This window comes from Vulpes vulpes, chromosome 6 (assembly GCF_048418805.1).
Source record: "Vulpes vulpes isolate BD-2025 chromosome 6, VulVul3, whole genome shotgun sequence".
NCBI classification, from domain to species: Eukaryota; Metazoa; Chordata; class Mammalia; order Carnivora; family Canidae; genus Vulpes; species Vulpes vulpes.
In genome coordinates, this window is record NC_132785.1 from 98,188,914 (window position 1) to 98,210,208 (window position 21,295).

Sequence of the window (21,295 nt, forward strand, 5' to 3'; positions counted from 1 at the left end):
TTCAGAATGGAAGGTAAAGCAAAGACATGTTCAGAAACAGGAAGAATTCACTGCAGCAGAATCACAATAAAACAAATTCAGTAGGTGTTTTAACTGAAAGGGAAAAAAAATCAAAATAATAATAATGATGACCATCACACACACATGCACACACAAGTCAAGAAGGTAAAAACAAACAGCTGGTGGGAAAAATGGAAGACAAACAACAGGGGGTACCTGGATGGCTCAGTCCATTGAGCATCTGACTCTTGATTTCAGCTCAGGTCACGATCTCATGATCAAGCCCTACACTGGGCTCCACACTCGGTGGGAGTCTGCTTGAGATTCTCTCCCTCTCCATTTGCTCCCACCCCCTATGCTCTCTCTCTCTCTCTCTCTCTCTCTCTTTCTCTCTCTAGAATAAATAAATACGTCTTTAAAAAAAAGACACTAAGCAAACCATGGGATGGCAGTCCTAAATCTAACCATACTAAGCATTACATTAAATGTAAATGGAATAAATAGACTAATTAAAAAACAAAAATTTTCAGACTGGATTTTAAAACAAAGAAAAGAAACTGATAGTCTACTATTTCTAAGAAAGACATTCAAAGTATAAAGACATAGATAAGTCAAAAGCGAAAGCATGGGGAAATGCATTACATAAACACTAAGCATAAGAAAGCAAATGTAGCTATATTAATGCAAAATAAAATATTCTTAAAGACAAGGATAATAAAATCTTTGCCACTTTAAGAAAGACAAAAATTTCTTAGACAAGACTCATATAGCAAGCACCATAAAAGAAAATGTTGATAAATAAATTATATATCATCAAATTAAAATCAGCTGCTCATTAAAGGACATTGTCAAAAAAAAAAAAGAAAAGAAAATCCACTGAAAAAATTATTTTTAAAAAAACTATTTTTTTCTGAAAAAAAAATTTACACTACAGCTGTCTGAGAAAGAACCCCTATCCAGAATATACTAAAAAATATCCTACAAAAAAAAATAAATGAACCAATGAACAAAATGGACAAATAATTCGACAGACATCGCACAAAAGATATACAATGGCCATTAACCACAAGAATAATATGCTCACTACCATCAGGCATCTGGGAAATACAAATTAAATGCACAATGACATATCATTCCTCAACCACTAGAGTGGCTATAAAGGTTAACAATACAAAATGTTGATGAGAATGCAAAAAACTGAAACTCTTTATAAAATACTAATGAGGATATAAAATGGAACGATCACTTTGAAAAATAGTTTCTTGTAGAGTTAAATATTTAGCTATGACCCAGAAATTTCACTCTTAGGCATTTACTCAAGTGAAATGAAAACATATGTTAACAAAAAGACTTGTAAAAAAATGTTCATATCAGATTTATTCATAAGAGCTGAAAACAATGTAAATATCCATCAATAAAAGAATGGATTAAAAATTGTGACATATTCATACAAGAAAAGCTACTCAGGTCTAAAATGGAACAAACTACTCATACATGCAATCATATGGATGAATCTGATAAACATAATGATTGAAAGAAGCCAGAAGCTTTAATTTCATTCATATAAAGTTTAAATACAGGCAAAGCTAATCTATGGTGCTAGGGATCAGAACAAAGTCTGTCAAATCAACCACAGTCAAATTTTTCTTATATTTTTGTTGGCTTCAAGCTCTTTCCCAACGTAGGACCTTTTAACTTGCCATTCTCTCTGCCTGAACACCATTCATTTCTTTACTTATCTGATTGACACTTGCAGTTATTTAGATCTAATTGTCACGACCTCTGTATTGTTTCCTGACCTTCTGATCAGGTCATACCTAATAATTTTATACATGATGCACCTCTTCCTCACAGACTTTAATGCAGTTACAATTCTATATATGTTCGCATTTTTTTTATATGCTCATGTTATATGATGAATGCATATCTGCCTGGTGGGCTGTAAGCTCTATAAAGACAGAAAATATACTCATTTGGTCCCATTTATTCCCCCTATACCTAATACGTTGCCTGGCACATAGTACATGCTTGCTTGTTGGTTGATTATAACAATAAATAAATAAATTAATGTATTCATGCAGAAATCTCTCTTTATATAATTGATATCATGAAATTTAGTATGCAATGCCTCTCTAAATACTTCATATAAGCTACTTTTAATTTCTTAGCTAATATAGTCCCTGAGATTATGAATTTTATCCCTACCGTACCTACAAGAGTTGTAATTATTTATTGACTGAAATAATTGTCTGTATCCCAGGAAATAGGACACAAATATTCTAAAAAAGAACGAATGTAAACATAAAAGTTCGTACTGAGGGAGGCTTCCTCTCCCCCAGAAACTAAGCAAACCAGTGTTTTCAAACTTTTTTTAAGTTGAAGCTCATAGTAAGAAATCAATTTTATATAGTATCTCAAAATGTGTTTGCATAGGCACACACATGTACCTACACAAATACAGAACTTAAAAAAATTCTCAGACAATACTTACTACATGAGATGTCCTCCTTTTTTTATTCTATTTCAATTTTTTGGTGTGCTGGCCAAGACTCATTAAATCAATTTTATCCCCAAAGTAAGGGTTATATTTCACAACATCCTAACCATCTCCAAAGTCTTGCAGACCTTCCTCTGTCATAAGCAGACATTTGTTAGGATTTGGAGCAGGAGCTCTAATTGTTCCTAGTTAATTTTGCTATTAAAAATATTGAACTGCTCCCATCATACCATTTTCAATAACTCTACAATGAGAAAATTAAGACTCCAGCTCAGTAGGGCCTAACTATGATTATTTATTTATTGCTGATATATTATTTCACTTATACTCTAGTAACTGTATATAATAACAAAATTCAAGCAACAGAACCCACACTCTGTGCTAGGCATTGGGACAGATGTCACCTGTTTTCTCTAATCTGGAAAACAACTCCATTCTGCAATAAGTCAGAGACTCCCCAAGCCAGAATCTCCAGGAGCAGCATCTAGAATATAGGTTCCCTAAATTCTAATTCTTTACTGATATATTTGCAAATTCCAACTTTTTCTAGGTGAAATTGTGTCTGTTTTGAAGAAGTCCTAAAGCAACTCCCTGCAGGGAGGATTAATTCTCATATTAGCTTGGAGACAGAGTTGTGCAGGGGGGGAAAAACACCAAAGTTAAAATAAATCTCATTTTTCAAAATATGTATTGATTTTAGCCAATAATCATAGAATACAGACTATTCAGAAATTTGTTAGCTACATACTAGAGTATTTACTCACAGGTTCAATCAGACCTAGCAACTCAAAAGAGAGTTTTTAAATCAACTCAAAGATTAAGCAAATAGTCTAGAAAATGTGGTGTCCACTCATCTTTATGCTTCAAGTTTGATTTTATTCATTTAGACCATCAGAGAGTGAAGTAACTGCATGTTCACTAGTCCTTACCTCAAAGTCCTAACAGCTGCGCATTAGCAATATGTGCTCTGAGTTTATGGAGGAGCATAAGAACTGCTTTTATCATTTCTGAATGTTTTATAAAACCATAATTGAGAAAATTAGCCACAGCACCAGGGACTTCATATAACAAGTTATCAACTGGTAAATATGCATAACAATCAAATTATCACAAAAGCCCTGTCCCCAAACTTTCTGCCCGTACTTGGATTCCCCTCTCAATATTCCCAAAGGAGCTACTCTGAAAAGCCTAGGGAGTTTTTTTGTTTTTTTTTTTTTTTTAAGCCTAGGGAGTTTTAATTAGGTTATTGGTTGCCTCACATACAAACTGGAGAAACCAATACCTACCACTCTGGGTAATTTATGGAGATGAAAAGTAATGCAAGCAAAATCTTTATAAATCAACTATTGGAGCAAAAAGCCTTTATAAACTAATAATTTATTATTTATTATGTACAAGAGTCTTGAAAACTATATCATATATGCAGAGAGAGCTTTCTAGGTGTGAGTTCTGTAAATGTATATACAAGCAAAGAACTAGAAAAAAACACAAATATTCAAATGTTGATCCTGCAAACCAAAACCTATGAAACTGTATTTGTCACTGAAAGCTAAACTACAAAATAAAATATTGAGAAGAAGGAGAGGCACAAAAGAAGGGGAAACAGATTTCCTTTTCATGTCAAAGGCTAAATTAGATGAAAACTGGTAAATATTAAACTTTCCAGGATCTTCCTTTGGATATTTGTCTGTTAACTGACACATAATTTGTGTATTTGAAATATTCATACAACTGTTCCATTTCCCTATAGTCATGAAAATTACTGTTTCAGTGAATGTGAAATCTGATATTATTAACAAACATTAAGAACAGGATAGCAAATTAATTAAAATTGTTTCCTGGAAAATTTTAATTTCCTTTGGCTTTAAAACATGGTGGGGAAAAGCAGTCTGCCTACTGAAAGATAACTTCCCTGCAAAGGAGATGAGTTGCAAATCTTTAAAGTGAGACCAGTTCAGAAGTTTTGGAAACACAAAGCTGTTAAGGAAATTGCAGAGAATTCTTGGTGACCACCACCATCCTCATTGTTCTGAACTGAATATTTGTGTCCTCCCAAAATTCATATGTTGAAACCCAACCTTTCATGTGAAGGCACTGGGAGGTAGAGCCTTTGGGATATGGTTAAGATTCAATGAGGTCATGAGGGTAACGTCCCTCATGAATAGGATTAGTTTCCCTATAACAGTCACAAGAGAGTTTGCTTCCTCTGTTCTGCTCTCCACCATGTGAGGACACAGCAAGCCAGCTGTCCACAACCAGGAAAGGGTTCTCACCAGAATCCAACTGTCCTGGCACCTTGATCTTGGACTTTCAACCTCCAGAATTGTGAGAAATAATTTCTGTTGTTTAGAAGCCACTCAATTTATGCTATTTTGTTAGGGTAGCCCAAGTAGATTAAGACATTCATCAATCAATCTTGACAGGGAAATCAGTTCTGATTTGTCCTCACGGTTCTTAGCACACCAAGAGCCATGAATTCTGGAAAATTCAACCTTCTTGGGGATCCAGACTGTTTAAGTCCTTGAAGATGTCTGTATACATTTCCTGTCCAAAGGATTCAAATACATAGTATGTTCCTGCATGAGAGGCTTAAGAATCAGGTCATTACCCCTACTCAGTGTTAGCAGTCCAGTATATTTCAAAAGCTGTAATTCTACACAAGCAGATTCTTTTTTTTTTTTTTTTTAAGATTTGTTTATTTGAGAGAGAGAAAAAAAAAAAACTGGAGGAGCAGAGGGAGAGGGACAAGTAGACTCTGCGCTTGGCATGGGGCTTATGGGAGGCTCCATTTCAGGACCCTGGGATCATGACCTGAGTGAAAGCAAGAGTCTGATGCTTAACCGACTGAGTCATCCCAGTGTCCCATACATGAGCAGAGTTTTAACTGAATCTCTACAAGAAGCTAAGTCCTGAAACATCTCCTATTCTTTCAAGACCATCCAGTATTTTCTCAGAGATAGAACTGAGGCCAATCTAGCTCTCTTCCTTCAAAGGTTAGAAGGTAAAAAAAATAAATCATAAGACCCTGATTCAAAATGGCCCACTAGGAATCATTATGAGTTTCTCTCAGTTTTGACTACCCATTTAATTGGGATGGAGGTTGAAGGGAATTGGAAGAGGCCCCAGGAGTTACTCATTCTAGGCCTCACCCCTCAAAGATTCTGTTTTAATGGGTCTGGGGTGAGATCCAGTCATCAGTACTTGTTTTTAAATCTTCTGAGGTGGTTCTAATGTGCAGCCAGAGTGGAGAAGGACTAATCTGCTGCATTAATCCCCAAATACTGATGGCTGCAAGAATCCTGTCACGAGTGTCAAAAAATGTCAAAAATACAGATTTCTAAATTCTAATGCAGATGCACTAAATAGAATCCCTCAGGATGGAACACAAAAATACAGTGTCTGAAGGAAAATTCCATACTCACCCAGGTTTGGGAAACTGACATAGTACTTTGCTACTCAAAGTGTGGACCAGTACCATCTGTAAGATTGCTAGCAATGCAGACTCTGGGACCCACCATAGACCTCACAAATCAGAACCTGCATTTTAACGAGATTGTCAGGATGAGTCTCAAGCCCATGAATGCACTCATCTTATGCATTCTTTCTTTCTTTTCATGGATGGGAAAGCAGGCCATGGAAAGGTGAAGGACTCCATGCACACAAGAAAGGAGTGCTGGGAGACAAACACACAGCCAGGCCTCACTGTCTAAGATTTTCTATCCTATCACAGTATATTTCTGGGTTGCTATCTAAGCTTTTGTTTTGCTTTGTCTGAATATAAAGGAAGCAGTTCCTCTTTAAAGAGCCATTTTTTCAGATAAAATTGGAAAATAACCGTAGTCTATGCCACTCGTATTAATCCCATTCTTAAAGAAGATCATATACAAATTATGAGATCAATAGTCCTGACTGATAAAAATCTCTTGAAGAAGAAAAGCTATATTTGGTCAATGACAATATAAAAGCATGGGAGATATTGCTTCCCTTCCTACAGCAATTCAAGGAAAAAGTGTTTTCCTTTGAGCTGCTCCAACACAATCTGTATCTGGCATGATTAGACAGATTTTGTTTTGTTTTGTTTTTATGAAAACTATACCCTTCTGTAGTCTAGAAATTCTATGGACATTAACAAGTTGAAATACCTTTTGGGGGATTAACACACACTCTCTCTCAGTTTCCCTCCTTCCCTCTTCCCTCAACTTTTTCATGCAAGTACCATAGAGAGATGAATTTCAGAGCACTAGCACAGAGTTTTCAGATATTTTAGGAAGTGATGAGACACATGAAAGAATTCTAGAGTACTAAGGAAGAGAGGAAATATCAAGTGGGGGTGAGAACGGGAAAGCACTTTAGAAAAAGAATCCAGAAACACTGAATGAAACACTTTCACTAATACATAGTTTTTCCAAGGTCAAGAGTTGCCTCTGGGGACAACTTACAGGATTTTCTCTCTGATTATGTTCATTTAGTCTTATCTTTGGACAAGAACACCACCCAGAAACCAGCACTGTTATTCTGAAAGCCTTACAATCCCAGGACAGAATTCCTCCAAAAAAGATGTTCAGTGCAGGTGGAAGGTCAGGAAGCTAGCTGAGAGCCATTTCAAGCTGCTCTCCAGATCCCCTGGCCTCTGTGAAGAAGGGCTGAGCGAAGGTACTCATAGCTCCAAGCTGCACCTCACCTTCCAAATCTTTTGATTCAAAGAGTTAAAGAACACATATTCCAAAAATCAGTGACCTCAAAGAAATGGAAAAGCATTTCATGTTCAGATTGGAAGAATAAACATTGTCAAAATGTCTATACTACCCAAAGCAATCTATACATTTAATATAATTCTTATCAAAATATTCCCAGCATTTTTCATAGAGTTAGAACAAACAATCCTAAAATTTGCATGTAGTCACAAAAGACCCCAAAATGGCCAAAGCAATCCTGAAAAAGAAAAACAAAATTGGGGACATCATAATTCAGGATTTCAAGTTATGTTACAAAGCTGCCGTCAAGACCATGTCTATTTGTTCATCACAAGTGTTTGTTGAATGATCGAATCAAATATAAAAATTCTGATTCCTATTTAAAGTCATATAATCAACAATTATTAGAACAATGCTAAATATTGTCAAGAATTATAGATAAGGACCATGCTAGGTAGTTTTCTTCAAAGAACTGACAATTCCATATTTTTTTTAAATATTTTATTTATTTATTCATGATAGACATAGAGAGAGAGATAGAGAGGCAGAGACACAAGCAGAGAGAGAAGCAGGCTCCATGCCGGGAGCCCGATGGGGGAATCGATCCCCGGACTCCAGGATTGCGCCCTGGGCCAAAGGCAGGTGCTAAACCGCTGAGCCACCCAGGGATCCCCGACAATTCTATATTTAAAAAAAAAAATCAGGTGTCCCTGAGCAGACTTCCCTGCACTCTGGAAACTTGTAAATTTAAATCATGGGATCTATATTATTTTTTAAACTTGTCTTCTGGGTGAGTGATATCTATAGATAAATTTAAGCTTCATATAACAGTAACCCCAGAACAATCCCTTGAAGCACATATAGCACATGTTATTTGGGTTAAATAAAATTCTGGCACAGATGGCTAAACAAAAGCATTAATAACTTATATGTCATACCCACATTCACAATATTGATTTCTGGTAGATGCATTGCTCACTTCCACTAGGCAATAACAGAATATAAGGCTGAGGCTGGTATCTTTTCTGTTTTTACAAATACACCTTTACCCTACAGCTCTATGTCAAGATAGCATGTGTGTGTAGACACATAAACTTTGTACATTCGACAATGAGACTAATTATTATATAATAATATTGGCAACATTAAGCAGACCATCACTGTGGGAGTTTGAAATATGCAAAAAATATCTGTTAATTTATTCAAACTTGTTCAGCTGTCATCAAAGATAAAAATATGCCTCCACTTTTCATCTCCTTCAAGATCAAAGGTACATTTTTAAGTTTCTGTGTTTCTTTGATGGCATTAATTTCAACGTTTTTCCAACTAGCCAAAGTGGTTCAAAATGCATGATTCTTTAACATGTATTTCTGAAATTCTAATGAAAAGAATAGTAATTTTGCTAGAGAAAGTATTTCTCCACACACCCAAAAAGAATGTTCAACAATTCAAAATTTCTACTTGTAATAGTTGGTATTTTGCTCTTGAGAAGATGGGTTTCTTTTTTTTTAATTTTTTTTTATTTTTTATTTATTTATGATAGTCACACAGAGAGAGAGAGAGAGAGAGAGGCAGAGACACAGGCAGAGGGAGAAGCAGGCTCCATGCACCGGGAGCCCGACGTGGGATTCGATCCCGGGTCTCCAGGATCGCGCCCTGGGCCAAAGGCAGGCACCAAACCACTGGGCCACCCATGGATCCCCGAGAAGATGGGTTTCTAAAGAGTAACTGGTCAGAATTATTAGAAGCAAAATGTAACTGCAGTAACAGTTACATAGTCTTGAAATATAACAGAAAACTTTCACCCTGTTGTAAATGATGACAAGCTTTTACTGAATTTTATTACAGTGAAATTTCTTAAAATACCTAAATCCATAAAATATTTGCTAATTATATAATCTTGGATAAAAGCTAAATCAAACAAAAAGTGGTTATGGGGGGGAAAGTACTACATATTTAATGTTTAAGCATCTTTCAATCCTACAAATAAACAAACCTTGGTTTTACAAATGATCTGCATCTGTTCTGAAGGGATTATATATTTTCTTTGGAGTTAACCTTTTAAGACCATCAACAGTAATGGCTAGATATCTAATGAAGAATTCCAATTAAAAGGTGAGACAAACTTGCACACCTGGTAGAAATACAGAAGTGAGCTTTTCTTAATGCATTTACAATCTAATTTTCTAAAGCATGGTTCTATGTTTTTTTCTACTATCTATGCATAAGAGCTAATTGTGCAAGGGAAAAATACAGATCACAAATTCAATTCATTTCTCTCCTTTGGCCGGATTTCACTGGGCCAGTTACAGAGAGGCTGACATTTCTGCCTTCTTCTTCAGCCTCAGCAAGCACTGCCAGCTACCGAGCTAAAGAGAACTGATGTTTTTTTGGCCCTAAATAGTAGTTATTTGTTGGAGGAAGGAATGGTGTTTGTTTGGGGTTTTGTGGTTTTCTCCAAATAAGTAAGCCTTTGGTCAAATGAGTACAAATGCTTTAAGCTCATATTCAATTTATGACTTAAAATGTCAATGACTTAATTCTTTGGTTTCTTCAAGTTAAAAAAAAGAAACATAAAGAAAATCTCCCCTACTTTACCTTATCTAGATAAAATAGGAAAAAGTGAATATTTAGTAAGCTTTTACTATGATGAGGTACAGGAAAAGATCCACTACATTTATGACTCTGCTGAGTCTTTCCACTGACTTGCAAGGTGGCACTTATAATCCTAGAGAGGCCCAGGGTTTCACCGTGGGTAGGGGCTACAGCCAGGACAGTAGTCTGTGTCATCAAGACAAATGCCTTTGCTCTGCGAAGAATTCTGTTCTCTGAGCCTTAGAAATGCCCCCAGAGAGTCTCAGAAAGATTGCCCGCTTACTTTGACTGTGGTTGCTCTAGGAGAGAGAAAGACTGCTTTAGAAATGAATAAGGACAATGTACTTTCATTCCTCACACAAAGATAAAATATTTTGTTTCTGAGCCCAGTTAACAAAGCAGCTCTTTTTTTTCCACCTATAATTCTTTATTTGGACCATCGTATTTACATATGTTTGCTGCATATGATGTCAGTTGTGAATATGTTTCATGCCCTGACATCAATCAGTATAGTCAACCGGCATGAATTTACTTACTCTGCACACAGCACTTATAGGGGGGTACAAAAGAAGTACATGGCAAAATTTTTACCTCCAAGGATTGATAACCTGGTTAGGAAGCAAGAGCAATATTATACTGAGTGGGAAGCCAAAGAAGACCCTCAGATTTCTAGACTGAAAGACCAAAATTTAATTTTTTTGAGTGTAGCTTACACACAACGTTGCATTAGTTTCAGATGTACAATATAGTGGTTCAGACTCACTATAAGTTAATGCTATGCCCACCACAAGTGTGGCTACCATGGGTCACCATGTAACATGGCATGTTACAATGCCATTAACTATATTCCTTATGCTTGTAACTTTTATTCCCATGACTTATTCATTCTATAACTAGAAGCCTATTTATCTCCCACTCCCCTTTACCCATTCTGCCCATCCTTCCAACCCCCTTCCCTCTGGCAACCATGAATTTGTTCTCTAATAACTTACAGGTCTCATCCCGCTAAAAGTCTAAAATATTAAAGACACCTTTGACAGAGATGGGGAAATAGCAAAGTAAATGAGTTTGTTTGAAGCCAAAACTAATAATAAATTCAATTCTGGCTGCAACTGGGGTTTAGATTACTTGTGAGAAATACAAGAAGAGAAATGCTGTAGGCCATCGGAAACACAGAACTAGGGCACAGAGAGGATAAAGTTTAAACTATGACAGAGGACAAGCTTGCTTGAAAAAGGAGGGTGAAGATGTATAAGAAAAATGCTTAAAGTTTGAACCTGGAAGACTGTTTATTCTTCAGGAGAGGGGAGAGGAGGAGAAAGGAGGGACAGGGCAGGAAGAGAGGAGAAAGGGAATAGGAAGGGAATAGAAAGTGAAACTAGGAAAAAGGGCCAGAAAAAGTGCAAAGTCATGAAAGACAAGTGTGTGGAGATGGTAGCGGAGCATAGTCTCAAACCCTGCAAAGTTAAAAAAATATGGACAAATAAAAGGCCTTTGGATTCACAAGAATGCTCATTTGTAATCTTCTAGGACATTTTGACATTTTGGTACAGACATAAGTCATTTGAAAGAGTCACAAAAAGAAATAGTGACCAAGAATTAAAGACATCGACTACAGATGGTGCATTCAAGATTTAAATATCTAACTGACAATAAAGTTATTCCTGTTAGTTAAAAGCACTGATATTGATGTAGTATTTGTTATATGCCAGACACTGTCAGTACTTTGTATGTATTACCTCATTTAATCCTCACTCCAACACCATAAGCCAGGTACTCTTATTACTTGTCTTTCACAGAGGAGAAAACAAGGTAGGAATAAGTAAGTCATAGAGCTAGTAAGCATTAGACCCAAGACTCTCATGCAAGCCTGCAGAACCTATGCCTTCTAACCAATGCTTACACTGCCCCTCACAGAAAAATATATATTTTTTTATTGTTGTGTTTATTATGCATCCTCAGTGTTTTCATCTGTACCTAGCACATAGGAGGCACTCGATAAATTTTTTCATTAATGAATTATTAACTAAAAAGAGTATAAGGGTCAAGCAAAAGGAGGGGGTCCATTTTTAGGGGACTTTATTCTGGGACCATTTAACCCCTTTTGAAGAGTTTCTCTATTCTCTCAATGTATAAATATATGAAAATAACCTTATTGTGCTTTAAGTTACCTCTGAATAAAAAATATGCCCGCAGACAGAAGAGATTAAGATAAAGATTAACTTCTCCCCTCAATCCAAGTAAGTTGTTTGATTTTCTGTCAAACTTGGAGATCTGAGGCTGGCCCTGCCATCTCTAAAAAGCCAAAATCCATTTTCTCTCTTCTGTGGGGTACTGTACAGAACTGCAAGCTGCTTCTCAAGGCAAATCTCACTCAGAAGATACTTAAACTGGTAAGGATTGATTCCCAATGATAAAACTTGCCATCTCCTGACTGTGAAATTATTTTTTAAAACATTTTTAACTAGAATCTACAACTTTCTATACAGTTCTTTCTTATATAAAATAGTCTAGCTTTTAAACCCTTAGAGAAAAAAACAGAAGGAGTAGAAAATATTTTAACTGTATATCAAGTTGGAATAGGAGATGAGTGTGAGATCACTTAGTGTTCACCTCTCATTCTCTCATGAGTCCCATGTGATTTGCCCCATTCAATGCAACTTCCGCTTTCAGATATACCCATTGACTTAATATTTTAAACTATGAAATCACTTATACAAGCTTACATTATAGATTTAATCAGCACTGTTTTGGGAAAAATCCAATTATATACTTGTTCAATTTAGGAGACAAAATCAAAAAAGCATTTATTCAACTAGTACTTGGTGCTATGCACTCTTGACAGTGGAAGATGTAGAAGTATATGTGAAGTATGACCATTATGGTTAAGGAGCATAGTTCATACAACATGTTCATGACTTTCTAATTATATGTCATTACCTCTAGGAACTGCTATAGCTGTGCACCTAAACTCAGATCTCAAGCTCCAAACCTTTTGAAATCAATAGGACTTGGTACTTAGGATTTATATTTCTTTAATGGGACCAGACCCTTAGAAACAAAAAAAAATCTGTTTCAATAAAATTTCAAATAGCTTTTCAACTGCTCTTCCTAAGTTTTTTTTTTTTTGCTCTTTAATTAATTTTTCTATCTTTTCCATGTGAAAAAGTAATGTATCACAAAACTACTATCTAAAATAGATACAAAGATTTCTCTTTATTAGTAATAGTACCACATATAACCAAAAACTAAAATAATGTCTAAAATACACACTGATTTATGTGACAATATTATCATTTCCACCATTCAAATATTCCAAGATTAAGCATTTCCAATATTAACTTAAATATTTTATAAAATGAAAATATTTACATGATTTTTTTAGTCATTTCTTAGCAAAGATCAGGAGTCATGCCATATAGTATTAAGCTAAAGTATTTGGTGAAACACAATGAGGATTTTTTTAGCTTTATTGAGCTATAATCGGCAAAAATTGTATGTAGTCAAGTATACAACTTGATAGCTTCATAAATGCATACGCAGTGAGATGATTATCACAATCAAGTTAATTAACATATTCCTCACCTCACATAGCTTCTTTTTCTTTTGTGTATGTGTGACAAGAACATGAAATAGGAATTTTAAAAATTCTACTGTGCTATTGGTAAAGGAAAATTTTTTATAAATGTCCATTTCTTACAGCACATCAAACTACTTCAATTTCCACAATAATAATACTGGTTTGAATTGTGATTTGTTATTCATGCTTATACGATTTCACAGCATATCACTTTTATTCATAAAGGTGCTATATGGAATATTTTAATTTTTCTAGTTAAAACTAATTTTGTTTGGGACATTTTAAAGCATCTCCCAATATTTGGTTTCTAACCCTACCAAAAAGAAAAAATCCTGAAACCAAGATTCAAACTTGCTGGTTGATAAGAAACAAAACCTCTTAAAGTAATATCTCTAACCATACTCAGGGGAACGTTTACTAAGTTTGGAGAACTTCAGAGAATATTTGATCAAGTATTGTATTTCATTTAAAAAGTTTGGATAACACGAAAATACTAGAATCATATAATATCCCAGGAAAATAGCTATAAATCTGTAAACTATTTTGCAATAAAATCAAAGCACTGGGGACACCTGGGTGGCTCAGTGGTTAAGCATGTGCCTTCAGCTCAGGGTGTGATCCTGGAGTCCCGCGACGGAGTCCGGCTTCTGGCTCCCTGCATGCAGCCTGCTTCTCCCTCTGCCTATGTCTCTGCCTCTCTTTCTGTGTCTCTTATGAATAAATCAATTTTTAAAAAATCAAAGCACTTTCAGGATCTGATTTTACTTCACTGATTTAATGAGCTACATCAAGACATCTGGTAGATGAAAAACTTTGTTGAAATAGACAATATATATGGACACTATTTATATGGCATTTTCTGGCATATTTTATATGGCAAAACTCTGTATTTCATATATATCACCACCACACTGAAATGGCTTATTACAATAAAATTTTGTTTATCTGGTAAAGTAAATATTATGCTAGTCTAAAATATATTTAAATATATTTCTTTACATAAATTGTTTTTATTAATATCCAATTTATTTAGTCACAAAATGTTGGTCGCCATCAACTAAAATAAAACTGTAATAATTAAAAGAAATGAATACATTTTTTCATTCCACTTCCATATATGTCTTCTATTTTAAATATTTTTTCCAAGATTAACAACTAACTACATTGATTTTAACCTCCAATCAAACTGGAGGAAAATCACTGAAATAGAAAAAAGGAAAATTCACCTGTGCCAGAACCTATAGTGACCTCTTGTGGTAAATACTATTTACAGAGCTTTGGAGAACAATACAACCTTTTCCTAGGCCAGACTCTGGAGAACATAGAAGTATTGTTCCTCCATGCTAGCAAACAGTCATTAACAATGGAAGTATAACACAAATATTAACTGAACCCAAGGATTTCTTGTTAGAAGTCTACTCAGTCACTGACAATTAAAATATTCATAGCTACTTTCTTCTATTAAAAAATATAGTGTCTTACATGGCTTTTTCAGTAGAGTATTAAAAGGATGGCAGCTGGGTATGTGGAGTTCTTACATACCTTACTTCTGAAATCATACAAAAGATAGCCAAAGAGGACAATTTCTAGTGAAGGCAAAGGTGAACTGGGATAAGCAGTGTTCTGGTCAGAAAAGCATTGCTATTTATTACATAACACAGTGTGGGCTCTAGAACAAGAGACAATCTGCTGGTTTATTTATAAATATAATTTAGGAAGTGATCAGTATAATGTCAACATCCTTGATGTATTAAAAGTAAAAGTGATACATTGTAAGACCTGGGCTAACCAAGGCTTCAAACACTATGTGGTTCTATCACTGTTTCCTCAATAGCAGCTTAGATGTGAAAGAAAATCTTTCAAGAAAAAATATCAAGAAATTTATACCAAAAAAAATCACATTTTCACCATTTCTGTTTACATCCGGGTACTACTAAAAAGGTACTATACTTTTTTGTTTTATTTTTAAATAACTAGTTCTCTATTTCTTCTCCTATAGGTTCCCTTTTATGATCTGTTTTTATAAATGTTAATTATAAGCAATTTTTTTAAATTGTCCTGTAAAAGATGACTGAGTCAATAAAGTGCTTATACAACATAAATATCTCAAGCTAATGGAAAATTGAGTATATTGAACTTCTCTTGCAGGGTAAGTGGTTGAAAAAATACTACCTTTTCTGTTTTCCTGAGTCCTTTTTTTTTCCTCTAAAGAGAAAAACATTTCCAGTTTTTCATAAATGTTTAAAATATTAAAAAACAATAATCAAATTATAATAAAAGGATATTAAATTTGGTGTGTATAATATTTCAAAATGGCAACCTAGTTGACTGTCATGGAAACTAATCATTTCTGCCTATTTGTTAAGGAATTAAAAACAAAATACAAATAAAATGTGCTACCCAAAGACATAGTCCGGTTGAGGGCCTTGGAAATGTTTTGTGTTGTTTTGTTTTGTTTGAATCTAAAATTTCACCTATAACTCTTACATATTCTTGCTTTCTTTCAGGTATTTACCTTCTACTCACAGGTTTACTTCTCCCGACAGCCCAATGTACACTGATGAATAGCTTGCATCAGTAATTGAAATTTAAATAAGGGAAGATAGCCTAATAATGCGCCAGACTCCAATTCAGTCAACCAGCACTTTGGGCTGAGGCCCTCTATGAGATATTTCACAGATGTAATGAACTCATCACGTAGTTCCCAAACTTTCCATTCCTAGCAACTTATTTTGAACCTCCTGGCCAAAAATGTATCTAAACCTTGCTATTATACCTATACATTGACCTTTACACTTCTTAGACCATAACTACTAGAATCACATGTTAAGAATTACTGTAATTCCTTTTATTTATCTAAAACTGATCTTGTCCCTTATCTTAAAACTAAAAAGAGGAATTCCCTACTTGTATCATTTGGGGATTCGGCCATAAAGTATGTTTGTATCTAATCTACTCAATGCCCTTCATTATTTTGTTTTATAGACTTTGAATCACTAGTAACAATTTTAAATGCTTCTCTACATCAGACTGAGTCAACCAAACAAGGAAAATAAAAATCCAGTCTCAAGAGGTGTAAAGTAACAGCGAGCAGCAGCTAGTGCTACTACAGGGCACAGAATACAGCACTGCTCATCTGAGGAATTGCAACTGAAGAATTAAGAACTTTATTAGGAAGTTCTCCCATTTAAAAGCTACATCCAAATAGACCACACTTTGTGCTCTTTTGTTCCACATCATCAAGAAGTTCTCTGATGGGTGTCTAATTGGCTGAGATTTCAGTTCATTGGTAATATCCATGGACAAATAAGTGCCTGATGCATTTTCTTTGTGTCCAATCCTCTTTCAAATACGATATCCCTCCCTTTTTGCATCTCTTTCTGTATTTCTGTTACTTTCCACATCTCCCTTTTGCTCTTGTGTGTGTGAGAGAGAGAGAGAGAGACAGAGACAGAGAGTTTTTCCCAGTACCTCCATCTTTGTATCTGGGTAGATAGCTGTCTGTATGTTTATTTGTGTACATCTCTCTGTATAAATTTCTATTTCATATGACACTCACTAAAAGATCTGATCTTCTCCTAAGAAGAAAATGATGCTGTATCAGAAGGAGAAGCATTTCATGGTGTAAAGGTAAATAGGCAACCCCAGCCTATCTTTCTTCACTATCTTTCTTTTCCACTAAAGCTCTGCCAACACTTCACTTTCAATGTGGTTAAGTTAGTGAATAATGAAATCTTCACTGTGACAAACCTCATCCATCTGTGAGAATCCTGAAGGGAATTTTCTCTGTTAGTCTCAATTAAACAATTTCTCAGAATGAATTTTTCTATTTCTCTGCCAAATTATATAGAAATGGCAACAACTGTGGGATACTCCCACATGAATGTGCAGACCAATTTAATACTATAATTCTCAATTTCTGGGGTTCTTCCTGTAAAAGTAGTACCGAGACTTTCTAGTTTCTACTACCTACACATGCACGTATACTTACCTCACATGACCAACACATTTCAAACAAGGCTCAGAGTTTTGAGCAGTGGCATTAAAAGCTAGCCATAAGCAATGAGAAGTGATATTTTAACTGCCAAAACAGATAAATTTTCATTTGCATGTGGTGTTGCTATTCATGGAAAGAAACATTAAACCAATGAAGCAATTACATACATGAAGTGTCAAAAAGATAAGACATTCATTAATTTGGATGGTAAATATAAAATAGAATAACCAGCATAAGCAGACATTTCTAAGTCACATTAGGGTAAAGTCTTAATTTCCTAGGATATCTTCAATAAAAGATATTCTAAAAACTGGCTCATAGTTCCAATCCATAGAAGAAGTTTTGACCAAAGATGCTTTATTAGTAAATTTCAGTCAAGGAATTCTCATCTTCTTTCTGGTTATCATGTAGAGGAACAGAGAGTCTATGGGTTTTATTTTGTAAGGCCTTCAGTGAAAAGTTCTCTCACAGACCAAATTGCATGGAGTTGAAATAACCCAAGAAGATAAGAAACCTGAAATAAAATGTTTGTATCTTAAATAGTTGATCCCAATAACCTTTAAATTTCCCAAACGGGTTATTTTAATAGTAACATACCCTTGTACTCTAGATCTTCACTTAGTACCCGTAAAGGTAATGTATAAATAAACATAGAAATTGCCTACCATTGTGAATTTGTATTTTATATTATCATTAAAAAATCAAAAACACATTGAAATCACACTGGAATGGCTAAAAATATTATAGTTTTTAAAATTAGACTAAGACTATTTAGCTACTTTTTCAACTAAAAAGTCTGTTCTAGGCTTGTATAATACCAGGTGTCGACCAAAGTGAAAGAAATAAAGTCACAAGCTTCAAATTAAAGCCAAATATCACATCAGAGATTTATGAAAAATACCTTGGTACACTAAATATAGATAGTCCCAAAATCGGGGGAAATATTTGCAAGCTTAGTTTTAGAAGAGACCCTAATCTAAGAATTAGTATAATCTAGTCAACCAATTCAGGGTAAGCATAATTATATATATATAATGTATATATGTATATACATTATATATATATACTTTTTTTTTTTTTAGCGTGACCCTCTCTCAGCTACTAGGCAGAGGGCTTCTTGAGAAAAGAAGTGTCTCTACCATTGCTTTTATCCAAAGGACTCCAGAGAGTGTCTGTTGTATATGGCACCCAAATAAATATTGTTTCAATGAATGAGCAAACAAGGAATTATGGAAGTGCATAGAGTATTTCCATTGCTCTACTATAATTAATACACCAAAATATCTTTCTTATAAGTCTCCAAATAAGAGATCTCAAAAATAAAATAACAGGCCTCTGAAGGAAAACACTTCAAAGGATACTTCACATATCTTGCTTATAAAATTGGAAATTATGTAAAAGAATTAAAAAGACATGAAAGATGTAGAGTTCAGGAACATGCAAAGTTTATAAGGTCTTAAAATGTGAACTATATAATGATCCCTATTCAGAATATCTTGGAGGAAATGAATTTATAAATGCTTGGCATTTTAAAGGCTCTTTAAGGCAAGAAAACCTTACAATCAGTAGCAAAGTGGGATGGCATTTTTAAAAATTCTTTCCCCAGTTACTTTTAAAGCACAGATGTACTGCTTCCCTTTTACATTTCTCATCTTCAAGTCAAATCAAATATATCATATAGATTAATACAGACTAATGCATAATGAAAAAATTTTAAATAAAGAAACTTTAAACAGGAACTTAACCACAGTAATTGCCTTCCCATTTTTTCAAGTACTGACTCAATTAGGTTCAACTCCAGCTACTCTTCCCAGCACAAGGGTCCTTTCGGCAATGCTCATTGGGCCCAAAAGCCATTCCAGAGACTTAAATCTTATTAAGTAGCCACTTTCACCGCCATTCCCAACTTGAGGGAAAGCCTTCCACTAAGATTAACTCTAAGAATCTGATCAATCCCTGAAGTCCGCTTGGGGGGAAAAATGTGGGGAAAGGGTGAATAAGAAATGCATCCCTCATCAAAGCAAAACTCAACTTTATTCTCCAGGTGAACCTACACCCTACCAGCACCCTTCCCTTCCTCCCGTTCTGGGCTCTGGACAGGTGGGAGGGAGGTGAGTATGTCTTGGAGAGGGGATGCAACTAACTTTCCTCCACCACCTTATTCTGCTCCCCGCCTCACATCAGGGCCAACTCGTAACTGAAGCCACCAGGTAGGGCTGTCTGCATCCCCCTCCCCCTTAGGAGAGGGGTGGGATGGGGAGGACGGGGGGCGCGCGTGGGCAGGATGGAGGTGGGGGTGTTCTGAACTGCAACTCTTCTTACCACTGGAGCGCCTGACGATGTTCTCCAAAAATGTGTTCTGCGGTGCCACCAGCCCTCTCTTGCCCCCCGGCATCCTGGGTCTGGAGAGCGGCGGCCAGGATCCGCGGCGGGGGAGGGGGGGATGCAGGAAGAGAAGGTGGAGGAAGAGGAGGAAAAGGTGGAGGAGAAGATCGAGCCGAAAGAAGACGGGGCGCGGCGGCGGCGACGGGGTCCCCTGACTGTGTCTCCAGCCCGACCCGGATGAGCAGCTCTGGGGAGGAGGACCAGGCAGTTCATGGTAGTAGCGCTCCCCCGGCCGCCGCTGCCCAGACTGTGGCGGTGCCGCACACGGGGCTCGGGAACTGCAGGCTCCGCGGGGCACAGTGCGCCTGCGCCGCCCCCGCTGTCGCTGTCCCGCCGGTGCTGGTGCTGATGCTGCTGCTGAGGCTGCTGCCGCGGCGGCGCTCGCCCGGGCGCGGACTCAGCATTTCTCCCGCTGCCCCGCGCCCCGGGGCCGGGGGGCGGGAAGAGTCAACTCAAGCCCTCGCTCCGCCAGTCCCTCTCGGTCCAGCTCCGGACCCCTCCGCGGAGCCCTCCGCGCCCCCTGCCCCCGCGCCCACCCCTCCCGCGCGGCCGGATCGCGGCTGCCCAGCGGAGCCCAACTTCAGCCGGGGCTGTGCGCCCGGTGGCCGCTCCGGTCTCCCCGGAGATCCCGACAAACGTTCGCCGTCCACTGGGGCCGCGGGGCGGGCGAGGAAGCGAGGAGCGAGCGGGATGCCGGAGGCAGCCGCGGGCAGTCGGTCGGGCGGGTCACATCTCAGCTTCTCCCACGGGGTCCCGAGCCCCGGCTGCTCGCGGAGACGCGGCTTCGGGGCGGAGGTGTGGGTCGGCTCCCGCTCCAGCTGAGGCTGAGCGCCGCGCGGGGACCGGCTGGCGGCGCGCGGGGACGCAGAGCAGCCACCTGACGCTGCTACCGCCCCCCTCCGGGCTTGGGCGCCCGAAGCTCCACACGGGAGCTGGCGCCACCCGCCCTGCCCCACGCCCAGGAGCCGGGGCCAGCTGGGGTCTGCGCGCAGGGCCGGCGCGGGAAGGGCCCCTGCGCCCCGGGCTGGAGCTGGCGCGCGGCGGAGCCCCCCTGGGCCGCGGAGCGCGGGGGTGAGCCGCCAGCCCCGCCACCCGGGTTAAGTTGCGGAGAAGGTTGCACTCAATGCAAGGAGTAGGGGAGGAGGGTGCATAATGCACACCGGAGAGAGGGCGTGCAGCGGCAGCAGTCGTGCTGGAGAAGACAGTAAAAGCGGGGGGAACAACGCAGCGCGCGGTGGGGGGCGGGGCAGGGGGAGGCGGGGAGAGGGGCAGATGGGCAGGTATCTAACAACCCTCCAGCCGCTCAGAACGGGGGCGGAAGTGAGACCTTTAGAATACAGGGGCCACGGAGAAGGGACAATGGCACTAAGCGCGGACGGAGCGCGGAGGCAGGAAGGAAGAGAGGAAGCTCACGCCGCTGCGCCTTCTTTTATCCAAGGCGGTGGTTCTCAAAGTGGTCCCGGACTGGCGGGAGCTCCTAGGAACTTGTTAGAAATGCAAAATGTAGGGCTCTACCCCAAAGCTAGGTAAGTAGGGACGCTCGGGGC

General features: G+C 37.9%; 1 protein-coding gene across 1 annotated transcript in view; it reads right to left on the minus strand.

The window, feature by feature from the left end:
• KCNH5 (potassium voltage-gated channel subfamily H member 5) overlaps positions 1-19,996 on the minus strand; it is a 264,845-nt gene extending 244,849 nt beyond the window's left edge. Inside the window, exon 1 of the mRNA XM_026000547.2 lies at positions 19,686-19,996. Within this exon, the coding sequence (XP_025856332.1) occupies positions 19,686-19,758 (73 nt within the window). The 5' untranslated portion in view covers positions 19,759-19,996. The remainder of the gene's footprint in view (positions 1-19,685) is intronic.
• Between the last annotated feature and the right edge of the window lie 1,299 nt (positions 19,997-21,295).